Source organism: Cotesia glomerata, linkage group LG5 (assembly GCF_020080835.1).
Source record: "Cotesia glomerata isolate CgM1 linkage group LG5, MPM_Cglom_v2.3, whole genome shotgun sequence".
In the NCBI taxonomy this organism is placed as follows: domain Eukaryota; kingdom Metazoa; phylum Arthropoda; class Insecta; order Hymenoptera; family Braconidae; genus Cotesia; species Cotesia glomerata.
In genome coordinates this window covers 17,046,003-17,059,876 of record NC_058162.1, presented here as the reverse complement: position 1 = coordinate 17,059,876, position 13,874 = coordinate 17,046,003, and the positions used below count along the sequence as shown (strand labels likewise).

Sequence of the window (13,874 nt, the reverse complement as noted above, 5' to 3'; positions counted from 1 at the left end):
TTTAAATTTTATCGATTGACTGTTGGGACAGTAGGAATTCATAATCATACGTTTTTTAAGAAAGAATAGCTAAATCATTAATAACTGAAATAACTTATATGTATTGGAATAATCATGAAGGATGAACTCGATTATATCATAACACAGATAAATTAAACATAAATATTATCAAGTTGATATTGTTAAATGATTATACTGATTTTAATGATTAAAATTAAAATGGTAAATTATTGTCTGATGCGTCTTCTCTAAAATTTTACAACGATATCGTTAAATTATTATAAAAACGGTCGATTTAAGATAATCTATATATATATAAGCGAAATACCACTCACTCATCACGAGATCTCCGAAACTATTCGCCCGATTGACTTGAAATTTAGCATAGTTACTCCATTCGTGATGTAGACGCTCACTAAGAACGGATTTTACGCAATTCCTAGCCAAAATGAATTTTTCGTCTACCATCACATATGCCCTCCCTCCCCTCCCTCTCATTCTTCTCCTCCCTCCCGTGCCCTATAATCTTTCCCCTTCCCTATATCTCTCTCTTTTTGGGAGCGAAATATCATTTTGACCCTCTAATCTAAGAAACCATCAGTGGCACCCGTAAATTATCGAACTCAACACCCCTACAACCACCCACGCTAATCAACCTTTGCCATGGTTACCATTGTCATGGTTATCGTTGCCATGGTTACCGTTGCTATGGTTACCGTTGCCGTGGTTACCGTTGCCATGGTTACCGTTACCATGGTTGCCGTTACCATGGTTACCGTTATCATGGTTACCGTTGCTATAATAACTGTCAAAATGATTGATTTTAAATTTTATCGATTGACTGTTGGGACAGTAGGAATTCATAATCATACGTTTTTAAGAAAGAATAGCTAAATCATTAATAACTGAAATAACTTATATGTATTGGAATAATCATGAAGGATGAACTCGATTATATCATAACACAGATAAATTAAACATAAATATTATCAAGTTGATATTGTTAAATGATTATACTGATTTTAATGATTAAAATTAAAATGGTAAATTGTGTCTGATGCGTCTTCTCTAAAATTTTACAACGATATCGTTAAATTATTATAAAAACGGTCGATTTAAGATAATTTCTAATAAAATGAGTAATAATAAATATATTTTTAATACCACTTAATTTGTTATGAATTTATTAATAACTAGCTGATACCCGCCCGCTTCGATAGGAATACAATAAATTTTTATGGTGTAACCTAGATGAAAAATATAAACAAAATGGTTAATTTCAAAAAAATAATGAATATAAATTTTGAATTAGAGAAAAGTGATTGTTTGTGATGACCGGTGTTAGCGAGTATTAAATATATGAGAAAAGTATTTTATTATTAACATTTTTTAAAATTAAAAAATTATTGACATTTTTAAAATTAAATAATACTATGAAGCGGAAAAGAATAGGAGTTACGGATAATTATTACGTGAATCGTTCCAACATTCACGTAACAGAATAATTGGAGGAGGAAGAGATTGAGAAAGAAATAGGAAGGACCTTCTTAATAAGAGTTTACAGAATATGCGAGAAAAAATTCAGATAGCTCGGACAGGGATTCGAACCCAGAACCTTCCGGTGACATGTCGGCTACTCTACCATTTGACCTATCCGGTCTAGACTAAATGTTTAGGATAACATTATTATAATGGGAACGCATCTCACTACACAGTACGTCATGGGTGATGCGGAAATCTGTCTAATGACAGATTTACTGACTAACTGACCCATTGATTGATTGATTATTAATAATAAAATACTTTTCTCATATATTTAATACTCGCTAACACCGGTTATCATAAACAATCACTTTTCTCTAATTCAAAATTTATATTAATTATCTTTTTGAAATTAATCATTTTGTTTATATTTTTCATCTAGGTTACAACATAAAATTTTATTGTATGCCCAGCGAAGCGGGTGGGTATCAGCTAGTTATTGTATGTAATTTTTTTAGTTAAAATCTGAAAAATGTTTAGAATCTTTGGACAAATACCGCGTGGTGGTCCAAAGTTTAATAATATTCATTATTTGTTATTTTAAAATTATTATTGTTAATAATTTTTGATATATTATATTTTGTCAAATTAATAGAAAAATGTTAATCATTAAACTGAAATAATAATGCGAATGAAATTAGGAAACTTTAGATATTTAACACGTGGTCGAAAATACACATGATTGTTCGTAATTATGAATCCATTATTTGATTATTAATAGCATTTTAAAACTTCTCTCATTTATTGCAATTTTACAACAACAGGTTGTAAAGTTGATTGCATATAATCATCGAAAAGTTAATTTGACTCTAAATTTTAATTTGTTTAAAATTTTGTGACCAGTACCGTTATAAAACAAAAACTCGTTATTTTATATTATTTAATTGATAGAGATTATTTATTTACTTTATCTCAATATTAGATTTTATTTTTTAGATAAATTTATTTGTCGTTAGAGATTAAAAAGTTTTGAGAGTAATAGATATTTCTTTGAAATTTATTTGTTTAATTTATCGAAAAATAATTTTAATGCTGATAATTTTTTGTTTAGATAAATTTTTGTCGGTGATATTTAAGAATATTATAAGTTGTCTGTTTAATAAAATTTTTGTTAAATAAATTGTTTGTCAAAGAAAAGAACGAAGATTAAAAATAAATTTTGTTATCTTAAACACACATCTGGATATAATAAAGTGTAGGGTTTCAAAAGTTCATAAAATTTTAGTCCCTTTTTATGGGTCTCTTAATGAGTATTTTATTGCCCTGGTAGGCTTAGGCTTAGGTTCGATGCATTTTCTAAAAAGGTTTTACTATATATTTTTATTTTTAGTTTTATAGTTCTAAGAAAAAGAGAAAATGCATCTGGATAATGTTAAAATTAAAGAACCTTTTTGAAATTCGAGATAGAAAAAACTTCAAGCTTAAAAATAACTTATTACCTAGCAATGGTCCCGGAAATTCCCAAGATAAAATTTTGTCGTAAAAGGGAAATATTTATCCAATGAATAAAAAAAAAATATAAAACTATTAATTTTTCTTGGACGTAACAGTACATGATTGACAATAATATTCTATAATTTTATTCAACTGTACAGATTCATTAAGAAACTTTAAGCAACTGTATTCTTTCATTGTAATTAATTATTAAAAGGGTTACTCATAAAGAGTAACTTATTGTCTAATATTTTTTTTTCGAAACAATCGCACTGCAGTGATAACATAATTTTCACTCAATCTCTGTCTAAAATTATTTAACTAATTTTTAATAATCGAATATCGAATACTCTGATTTATAGTTTCAAAAGGTCATTGCGCCACGGTCACTTAAAAAATTGTGTGAAAAACTTACCCGGTGTATTGTTTCCTCAAAACTATTAGATTGACCACTATTCATTTGAAAATATCTCAGTCTGTCATAATCTTTAGGATCTACCATAGAACGAAGAACAGCATGGCTAATTTCAGGACCTAAATCAAGTCCACTTTGAAGTACACTATCTGGTGTATCTATCTGAAATTCAGAATCAAAGGAAATAGAAAAAAATTAATTAATTCTTTACATAATAGTTATAAATAATTTTAAAAGCAATACTAAGGAGCTATAAATTTATGATTTAAGTTATGGCATATAAGTCATTAGATTATTAAAAATATAACTGTTTTGGTTGTTTTTCCTTTCATTCCACAATAGAAAAAAATTTTAAATTTGATATTATCAATTGTACTTTGAAAACAATGACTTTTAGATAGTTCACTGAATGTGAATAACATTATGAATTATAAAGTCTTAAAATTTTTTAACGTACCCTTTGAGGAACACCTAATTTCATATGACTGCTGTGTTTTGGTGAAGCTTGTGCCTGGTTCTGCTTTTCTTTTTTATGTGTTTTCAGACCTTTTAACAGCCGAGAGAAAGTTGTCTTTTTTTTATTGGTATTCTGGTCTTGTTCTGCAATACCAATGTACGAAATTTAATAAATTGAATATATCAATTTCATTGTATGGAATTCACAGTTAAAATTAATCCAATTCATTTTTTATAATCTATTCCCTCGCTAAATATGAGTTAACATTTAAAAATAACATATCTTTTTTATCTTCATGAATTTTCCGAAAGTTTAATTTATTACAGCAAGATAAATTTCTCAAAACAATTTTATGATGAATTTATAGAAGTTTAATTTGAAGAATTGTACAAACGTATTTCAAATAAATTTTTAATTACGATTTTGAAAATCATACAAACGATAAATCTGATAAGCTTGCACGAAAAATTTTTTAAAGATGCTGATGCATGACTTGTAGTAGAATTGCCTGAAATATTTCACGATCCGTCTTACTATATGTATCGATAAGTTGTCTTTAGCGATAAGTATTGTAACGCTAAAGCAACTCATTCATTTTATAATTAAAAAAATTTTATAAATCTTTGGTGACATTCCAGGTCTTAAGATAATCGGTTTTTATAAAAATGCACTTATAATTAGAAGAAAAGTTTCCTTACCATTTGGCGGAAATTCGTAAAAGAAAGCAGATCTTGGACTCAAACAACTGCAACAAAATTAAATAATATACAAACAAATGAATTTATAGGATAAAATTGTTTAGTTTCTTCAAGATAGTAGCTGCGTGACAGGCATATCATAAGAAAATTACGAAATTTTTTCTATCGAAACATAAACATATTAATAATTCACCACCAAAATTTTAGATCAATTCACCACATTGTTTTTGAGTAATTAACTTTCGAAATTGCATCTTTTAAACGTATAAGGTATAGAAAGATGGTAAAGTAAGTATGAAATCTTCCGTACCACTCGAGTGATGTAAAAAGATTTCATACTAACTTTACCATCTCTCTATACCTCTACGTGTAAAAAATGCAATTTCGAAAATTAATTACTCAAAAACGGTGTAGTGAATTGATCTGAAATTTTGGTGGTGAATTATTAATATATTTATCTTTCGATAGAAAAAATTTCATAATTTCCTTTTGATATGCCTGTCACGCACCAACTACCTTAAATCGATATTTACAACGGTGCCTGCCTCAGATTTTATTTTTCATAGGTGAAAAGTATTGTTTTAATTTCAAATAATCATAACTTTCAGAAATGGCTGAGGACATGTGAACATTGAGTGTGCGTTTAGTGTGAATATAATATTTTTTTCAACCAATAGCAGGACAAAATATTTCTTACATCTACGTTAGACTCACGCTCAGTGTCCGAATATCTTATCCTTTATAGAATCAAAACACTTGACTCAAAATTGATCTGTTCCTTAATTAAAAAAGGCCATTCGGCAGCCGAAATGGAAGTAGATTTCATAATAAATAGAAAAAAAAAACTAATAGGATTGTATACAAAACAAAAATTCATTGAGAATAAGGATAAAAATATGAATAGTTTTTTATGAGATGTATTGGACAAATCAATCAAAAAAACGTCTGCAAGAGTGAGATTTCATTAAAAACCTACAGACGAATAGGTTATTTTAAGTTGAGGAGAATGAAATGATATGAAAATTAAAGCTCGTTTAATGAGGTTTAATATGCAATATACAAAAATTCGATAAGTTATTTCATTAAAAAGTTAACGGGGAAGAATCTGTCAAAAAATGAAATTTTATGATTTAAAAAATTTTGAAACCCTGTAATTTCTGAACTATTTGACCGATTAAACTCATCTTTGAACTTGGCCTTGGTATTCGTCTGAAAATTGAGTGTGTTGAGTTTGGAAAAGATCCATTATGAATTAGAGACGCTATCGTCCGGATAAGCCGCGTAATATCGTATATATATATATATATATACAGAGTGTCCCAGAAGTAACGGACGCCATTGTAGCATTTGATGAACAAAATAATTCTGAGACGAAAAGTCCGTAGCCATTTTTTAATCGGACGCATAGATAATTAATTATTAATTAAAATAACGTCCTCTTATGCGTTAGAGAGAGAGCACTAGTGTCAAGTCAAGTGCGTTCCAACGAAGATGCTTGCATGTCTGAATGTGTAAGTAAATATGTGTGACTACGTTAGCTATAGAAACTAGTTAGTCATACAGTTAGTTGTGTCTTTGTTTGGCACATATTTTACTAGACACTGGCGCTCTCTCTCTAACAAATAAAAAGACGTTATTTTTAGTTAATAATTAATTATCTATGCGGTTAATTGAAAAATGGCTAAGGACTTTTCGTCTCAGAATTATTTTTTTCATCAGATGCTACAATGGCGTCCGTGAATTTTGGGACACCCTGAATATATTAGACTGATTCAAAAAAATTGACTATTTTTTTTTTCTTAAATATATCGAAAATATTGTTGGAAATGATGAAAAAAAAATCCTGTGAAAGTTACAGCCCTTAATATTAATATTAAGATGTCCCGCATGGTAAATTTCAATTTCCCGTATGATCAACATGGGAAAGCTTGTTTTTTTGAGTTTAGAATTTTATAACTCTTCAATCGTTTATCAAAAAAGCTAGACAAAGTCATTTTCTTGTGTAAAATTGAACGCTTTACAAAAAAGCTATCTTAGAATTTTTCGATAAACCGACGCGTTTTGAAGTTATTCAACTTTAAAATATAATTTATAATATTTTCTCATTTTTTTCCAATTTTTTGACGAAACTATCAAGTTTATCAAAAAATTTTGTCAAATTTTATAAATTTTTTGCATTCTATATTTTTTTTGGTTTAACAGATCCTTTTATTTAACTGTCAAATTTCTAATACTGTCGTATCTTAATTTTTCAATAAATTCAAATTAATTTTATTTTCAATTAAAAATTATTTTCATCTATTATTTAATTGATTTTATAAGTTCATAATATTATATATTTTAAATTCATGCAATTAATCTTATTACTTTAATAAAAATGTACTGATTTAATTTTTTTATTTATCGAAGCTAGTTTCACAGTTAAAATCATCGAAGCGCGAAACAGAGAAGACATCGGTTGTACTATTTGTTCTTAATTAACCACACTACTATTCATACCATCAAAAAAGCTTCAAGGACGCCCCCTCTCTTAGTATCTGACCACCTCGCACTACAACGCTCATTATTCCGCGACTCGACGCTTTAACCGAACTTTTTTGATTTGGGTAATAATAACTCATTGTTCAATTGATAACTGTGAGTGACGCGGTGTTCTAACCTCCAAATTTGGACTTTGATTGTTGCTATAGTGTATCATTGTTTTTCGTGAATATTTTTGGCTTGTATTTTAAATTCATTTTTTTGCAATTAATTAATTCATATCCTAGAATTTCTTTTTTATGGGTTATTTTTCCAATTATTTGATGAACGATATTTATTATTCTTTGAATTATTTCGTAACTGAGTCCTTTTTTAAATGGACAAAATCGATTTAAAAAAATGGATAAAGAAATTTATTTAATTGGTTTTCCAATAACTGGTATTGTTGGACGTAAACTTCCAACTTTTAAGGACGTTTTAGCTTTATTCTTCTATAATCATAAATTACAAAAGTGTGGTGTTAAACAAAGTGCTTTATTTACTGTGACCGAGGTTCAAGAACAATGGAAAAAGGCTCAAATTCCTACTTGTGAGACTTTAAATGCCATCAATAAGTTATTGAGAATGTTCAAAAAGTGGCAAAGTTTGCAGCGTAGTTGACGAAAGAAAAAAAAAATTATATTTATGCTATATAGTATTTATATTATACATATATATACACATTATAATATATAATATCATATAACATCATATAATATCATATAATATTATAATAATAATATTATTATTATTATTATATTATAATATATATTTAACTTACAAGCATGTACGGAATACACTCACATACCATGCTTGTAAATGTGGACTCTAGGAACTCCGCCGTCCATCTTACGGGATTAAATAAATTATATTTATGCTATATAGTATTTATATTATACATATATATACACATTATAATATATAACATCATATAATATCATATAATATAATAATAATAATAATGATAATAATAATAATAATAATAATAATAACAGCGGGCTTGTTACGTGGCCTCCAAGTGGCGCACCGCGGGAAACGCAGACCAGAACACCAGGTCTGTAGGCAAACGACGTAACAGGTGCAGTGGGCCAACTACCCACTGCATTGAAACTCTGAGTTACAACGAGACATAATCTCAGAAGTGCTCCCCACAACCGGTCCTTTTCGGATGAGGACCATTTATCAGGTGGGAGGAGCACACCAGACCCGATAAATGATGATGACACTGGCGCTTTAAGGACTAACTTTAAGTGGACGGAGGAACTGCGAGTCGATCTCTTGGCGTGTTACCAGCGCAGCGATCCGGGGATGATCGGTTACATAGCCCGGATGCACACTCTTTGGAGTGACATGCATCCGGAGCTAGCACATTTTACGCCGAAACACCTGCGTAACTATGCCGCTCATCTCCGGCGTAACAGACGATCGCTTATGCCGGATAGAAGGCAGTCTAATAGACTTTCCTTTCCGGCGCAATTACACCAAGAGCGACGCCGTTCCTCCTTGGATAACAACAATCCCTTTATAGGACGGCAAGTAAGTATATCTAAAAAGATAACTTACTCCCAACAACAACTTGACAAGGTCAATGAAGATCTCCTTACACAGATCCAGGAGGATTCCACTCTGCTCGCTGTGAACCAGGTTGTGTATGGTGCAGCAGTTTCGGCTTTTCCGAGAGAGAGACATCGTCTCTCAATCGAGGCAAGGTTGAGACAGCGCATCGCACAACTTGGCGACAAAATTGACAGATCCCGGAAACATGTCTCTCGCATCCAATGTGTGATTGAGTTCGAAACAACCCAACGAGCATACACGCCCCGAGTACGTCGCATTGCTGCTGAACTTCGGTGGCGTCATCACACATTGAATAAAAGTACTCTTCTTGTCATCAAAGAAGAGTCGCTTAATAAATTGCGAGCTCTAGTGACTGCCAAAAGTCACTAGAGAAAAGGCTGAAACGGCTGGTCGACAATTCGTTGTTTCGATCTAGCCCTTCACGCTTTCTGACACCAAAGACTGTTGTTACCGGGAATTATCCAGCACCTGAGCGGGTGGAAGCCTTTTGGACTGAGTTGTATGGAGATCAACCAAACGTAAACGCCAACACTCCAGCTCTGCATGACTTCAAAGCATTTTGTCGGAAACACCGTCGACAGAATGCTGATGAAGAGAGCCCTGCAGTCAGTGTAAATGAAGTTCGTTTAGCTCTAGATGGCAGCAGAAATTGGGCTGCCCCGGGACCAGATGGCATTAATGTCTTCTGGTGGAAGAAGTTTACTTCTACCCACCTCCATTTGGCCCGTATATTTACATCCTACATCAGAGCTGACGAACCGATTCCAGACTGGCTCGTGGAAGGGCGAACCGTACTGATACCCAAAAAAGGTGACTTGTCTGACCCAAAAAATTACAGGCCTATCACCTGCCTGAATGCGGTTTATAAAATTTTTACAAAAATTTTGAATAACCGTATCTTGCAGGAGATAGGACCTATATGGCAACAGATATATGAACAGCGTGGCAACAAAAGAGGCCTGTCAGGTTGCAAAGAGAACCTGATAGTTGATCGATGTGTCATACAAGATGCGATCTACTATCAACGCAACCTGTCAATGGCCTGGATTGACTATCGCAAGGCATTTGACTCAACTCCTCATGAGTTGATTTTATACCTCCTCAAATGCCTGGGGGTCAATCCCGAAACGGTGGAATGCATTCGGCGTACAATGCAGCTCTGGCGAACGCGTTTCCATATAGGAAATGGAAACGCACTGCACGTAACCGGAGTTGTAGAGTACAAACGAGGGGTCTTCCAAGGCGATTCCTTGAGCCCTCTGCTGTTTTGCATCTCACTGCTGCCTATATCTGTTGCTCTCCGTAAAACCCATGGGTACTCTGTGGGGCCTCCGGGTGATCGAAAATACTCGATCACCCATCTGCTTTACATAGATGATCTGAAGCTATATAGTGCTAATGAAGATCATCTACAGGCAGCCCTGAACATCGTAGCAGAGTACACACGAGATGTCGGAATGTCTTTTGGGTTGGACAAGTGTGCGGTCATACATCTGGCGAGGGGTAAGTGCTCTGATACGGGTGATGATGTCGAGTTAGTAGATGGGAGCATCTTAAGACAATTAGGCGCCGGAGAGTTGTATAGATACCTAGGAATGGAAGAGCACCGCATGCATGCGGTCTCTGAAGTCCGAGCAACTCTCCGTAGTGAGTATGTTAGGAGACTCCGGAAAATTTGGTCCTCCGAACTTTCCGGCAAAAATAAAGTCTCCGCCACTAACATGCTCGCTGTCCCAGTCTTACTATACTCTTTCGATGTCCTGAAATGGGCCCGAAAGGATTTACGAGATCTCGACATCAAAACCCGTAAGGTTATCAATATGAATCGGAGCATGCACCCCAATTCATCAGTCGCCAGATTATACCTCTCCCGGTCCATCGGTGGGAGAGGTCTGCAGAGTTTGGAGCGGCTGCATGATCGTTTGGTCCTGGGCTTAACATTCGAGGTTGTCAATTTCACTGCAGACGAGGATGACTTCCTTATGCAAATCGTACATAAACATGAAAATGCGCATAAGGGGTCGTTCTTGTATAAGGCAGCTATATATGCAGCAAGAACCCTTGGTCTTGGAGAGATAAACGCTCTTATGGAACTCCGAAAGGAAGAATTTAAGAGCGTCATCAGGAACGCCGAGGAAAACAACTCCTAGGCGAACTGATGGACAAGTCCATGCACAGCGTGTACTTCAAACACGTGCGTGATCATGGCTTGTCCACCCAGCTGACCTTTTCCTTCTTAAAGTCAGCTGGCCTGATGTCCGAGACTGAAGGGTTCATATTTGCCTGCCAAGATGGTGTCATTAACACTCTAGAATACCGTAGCAAGGTGCTCCAGGTGCAGCTTCTGGACACGTCATGTAGGATGTGTAAAAAACACCCGGAGACGCTCATGCACCTTTTGTCGGCATGTCCTGTGTTGGCGAGAGGTGCATATATCCAGCGTCACAACGCTGCCCTGAGAGTACTGTACTACTATCTTCGTCATTACTACGGTATTGATATGACACCAGTGCTGCCTTATCTACCAGGAGATATTCCCCAGGTTGTTGAGAATGACAGTTGCAAAATTTACTGGAACATGCCATTTGCAACAACCCGGCGGATCGATCACAACAAACCTGATATTGTGCTCTTTGACAAGGCCACTCGTGACATTTATGTCATTGAGTTCTCGGCCCCGGCTGAACACAACATCTCAGCCAAAGAAGAGCACAAAAGAAAAATATATCAGGATCTCCTATTCGAAATTGGCAAACTTTACCCAGGTTACCGTGTCAAACTAGTCGTCCTAATCGTTGGCGTCCTTGGAGGGATGAAACAGTCTTTTGTATCCTCACTTGCCAAAGTTCCAGCTTGCACGTCAAAATCTGAGTTCTTGGCTGTCAGGATGCAGAAGGCTGTAATATTAGGTTCCCTCCGTCTACTTAGGGAAATGACTTTGGCCTGCTGTGGCCGCTAACCGCCTTGTTGTGCGGAGTGGTCCAGCAGTAATGGATGGAGCTCAGGCTGGGCCTTCGGAGAGTCGGACTTCGGACACAACCCCCCTGAGCATTTAATAATAATAATAATAATAATAATAATAATAATAATAATAATAATAATAATAATAATAATATCATTATTAAATATCATTATTAAATATTATTATTATTATTATTATTATTATTATTATTATTATTATTATTATTATTATATTATAATATATATTTAACTTACAAGCATGTACGGAATACACTCACATACCATGCTTGTAAAGGTGGACCCTAGGAACTCCGCCGTAGTTTAAGGAGTTATTTGATATTGCTCACACGAAAGCAGCCAAAACCTTAAGTAAAGAGGGAAATGAATTCTTGCTAGCCCAGAAATTATCAGGTCGGCGTGGATTTATTGATAATTTTCCACAAAAACCTCTAACATATGAAGAACTGATGGAGGTAGATGAAGAAAGTATGTATTAATTCAAGTTTTTCACAAATATTTCATGTTAGTTGCTGATTGATTAATTTATTGACTTTAAAATGATAGAAAAAGAATTGTAAAATATGGAGATTTTTTACTTTTCGTATTAAGTAGACAAGCAAGCACACAAAATTTTTATATTATTTTTACTTCATTAATTTTTGCAAAAAGTGTGATTTTCAGTAAAGCTTGGTTAAAAGTTTTTGGATGCTGCGGTCAAAAAGCGGTATAAAAAAAATCACGGGAAATAAGCTTTGCGATTTTTATGTTTTTTTACTTCATGAGCTTTCAAAAATATATCGAGCTATGAACATTTTTAAAAGTACGATGTTTTAATAATTTACAGATTCGGATGAACTGGTTGACAATAGTACCATCACTCCAAGCCAAGATAGTAACACTACTTCAAGCCAAGGTACACTAACAACATCACAATCAACGATAAGTCATGTTTCAAATTTCGAAGATGAATTATCTCTGCCAAAAGTGACTTCAAAAATGTCTATAATGACACCTGAACTTGTTGCTGCATTAGATCGCGGAAATGTAAGCAGTAGAAATGCTACTTATATCATAGCTGCAACTTTAAAGATTGTTGGATATGATCTTAATGATGTTAATTTAAGCTACAGTACTATTCGACGGGCACGTATATCTCTAAGAGAAGATATAGCTAGAGAACTAAAGGAACAATTGAAATTGGATGATGATTACGTTGTTCATTGGGACGGGAAACTTTTAAGTGATTAGTTGGGTCTGATACCGTTAATAGGCTGCCTATTATTTTATCATCATCTGGTGAAGAACAATTATTAGGAGTTCCAAAAATAAATTCTGGAACTGGAATAGAACAAGCAACAGCTGTACATTCGATTCTAGATCAATAGGGTGTTAGTCGATATGTTAAAGCAGTGTGCTTTGATACTGCAGTTACTAACACAGGTAACATTACAAAATTTTTCTCATGACGTTGAAATAAATTTGTAAGATTTACACAATTTTGCTTAAAATACTTTAAGATCATTAACATAAAACTGAAAATTTTTTTTGTTTCTTAAGTTTTTGTGAGCAACAACAAGTTTAAAATACAATTTGCATTATTCCAATATCTTACTTGAATTTTATTTTTTAGGTATTTATCACGGCGCAGGTGTTGAATTAGAGAAAGCTTTAGGTCGGGAACTTAATTGGTTACCATGTCGTCACCACATGTTTGAAATTATTTTAAAAAGCGTTTTTGAAGTATATTGGCCTAAACAAACAGGCCCGAACGTGCCAATCTTCAATTGATTCAAAGGTTTTTGGAACAAAATTGATAAATCAAAATTCAAAGCGGGTATAGGAGATACCGCTGTTGATCAAGCTTTGTCATACATCACTGATGAAATTTTAGGATTCATTGGAGAATATTTGCAGGTAAGATCTGTGTTAAGTGATTAAGTTTTGTTGCATATCTTAAAAAATCGTTGAGAAGAAATAAAGCTTATCAACTTTATCGGTTCAAAAATTATTTGTATTTTGGTTCAAATTCATTCATTATTTCTTTTCTTTTCGACGAATGGAAAATAATAGTTTATGAATCAATATTTTGAATTTTAACTTCTTTGCAGAAATATCATCCAAGGAGTGACTACAGAGAATTTTTGGAGCTGTCATCAGTTTTCTTAGGAGTTGTTCCAAAAAAAAATTTTTCGTTCAAAAGTCCAGGAGCTATGAGTCATGCTCGTTGGATGTCCAAAGCAATATATTGTTTAAAAATATTCATTTTTCG

General features: G+C 33.4%; 1 protein-coding gene across 4 annotated transcripts in view; it reads right to left on the bottom strand.

Annotated features, from left to right (window-relative positions):
• Positions 1-13,874, bottom strand: part of LOC123266355 — a 214,096-nt gene that overhangs the window by 155,152 nt on the left and 45,070 nt on the right. For all 4 annotated transcript variants that reach the window (XM_044730594.1, XM_044730593.1, XM_044730591.1 and 1 more), the window contains 3 exons: positions 4,547-4,593; positions 3,849-3,991; positions 3,392-3,553 (listed from right to left, as the gene is read on the bottom strand). In XM_044730594.1, the coding sequence (XP_044586529.1) occupies positions 3,392-3,553; positions 3,849-3,991; positions 4,547-4,593 (352 nt within the window). The remainder of the gene's footprint in view (positions 1-3,391; positions 3,554-3,848; positions 3,992-4,546; positions 4,594-13,874) is intronic.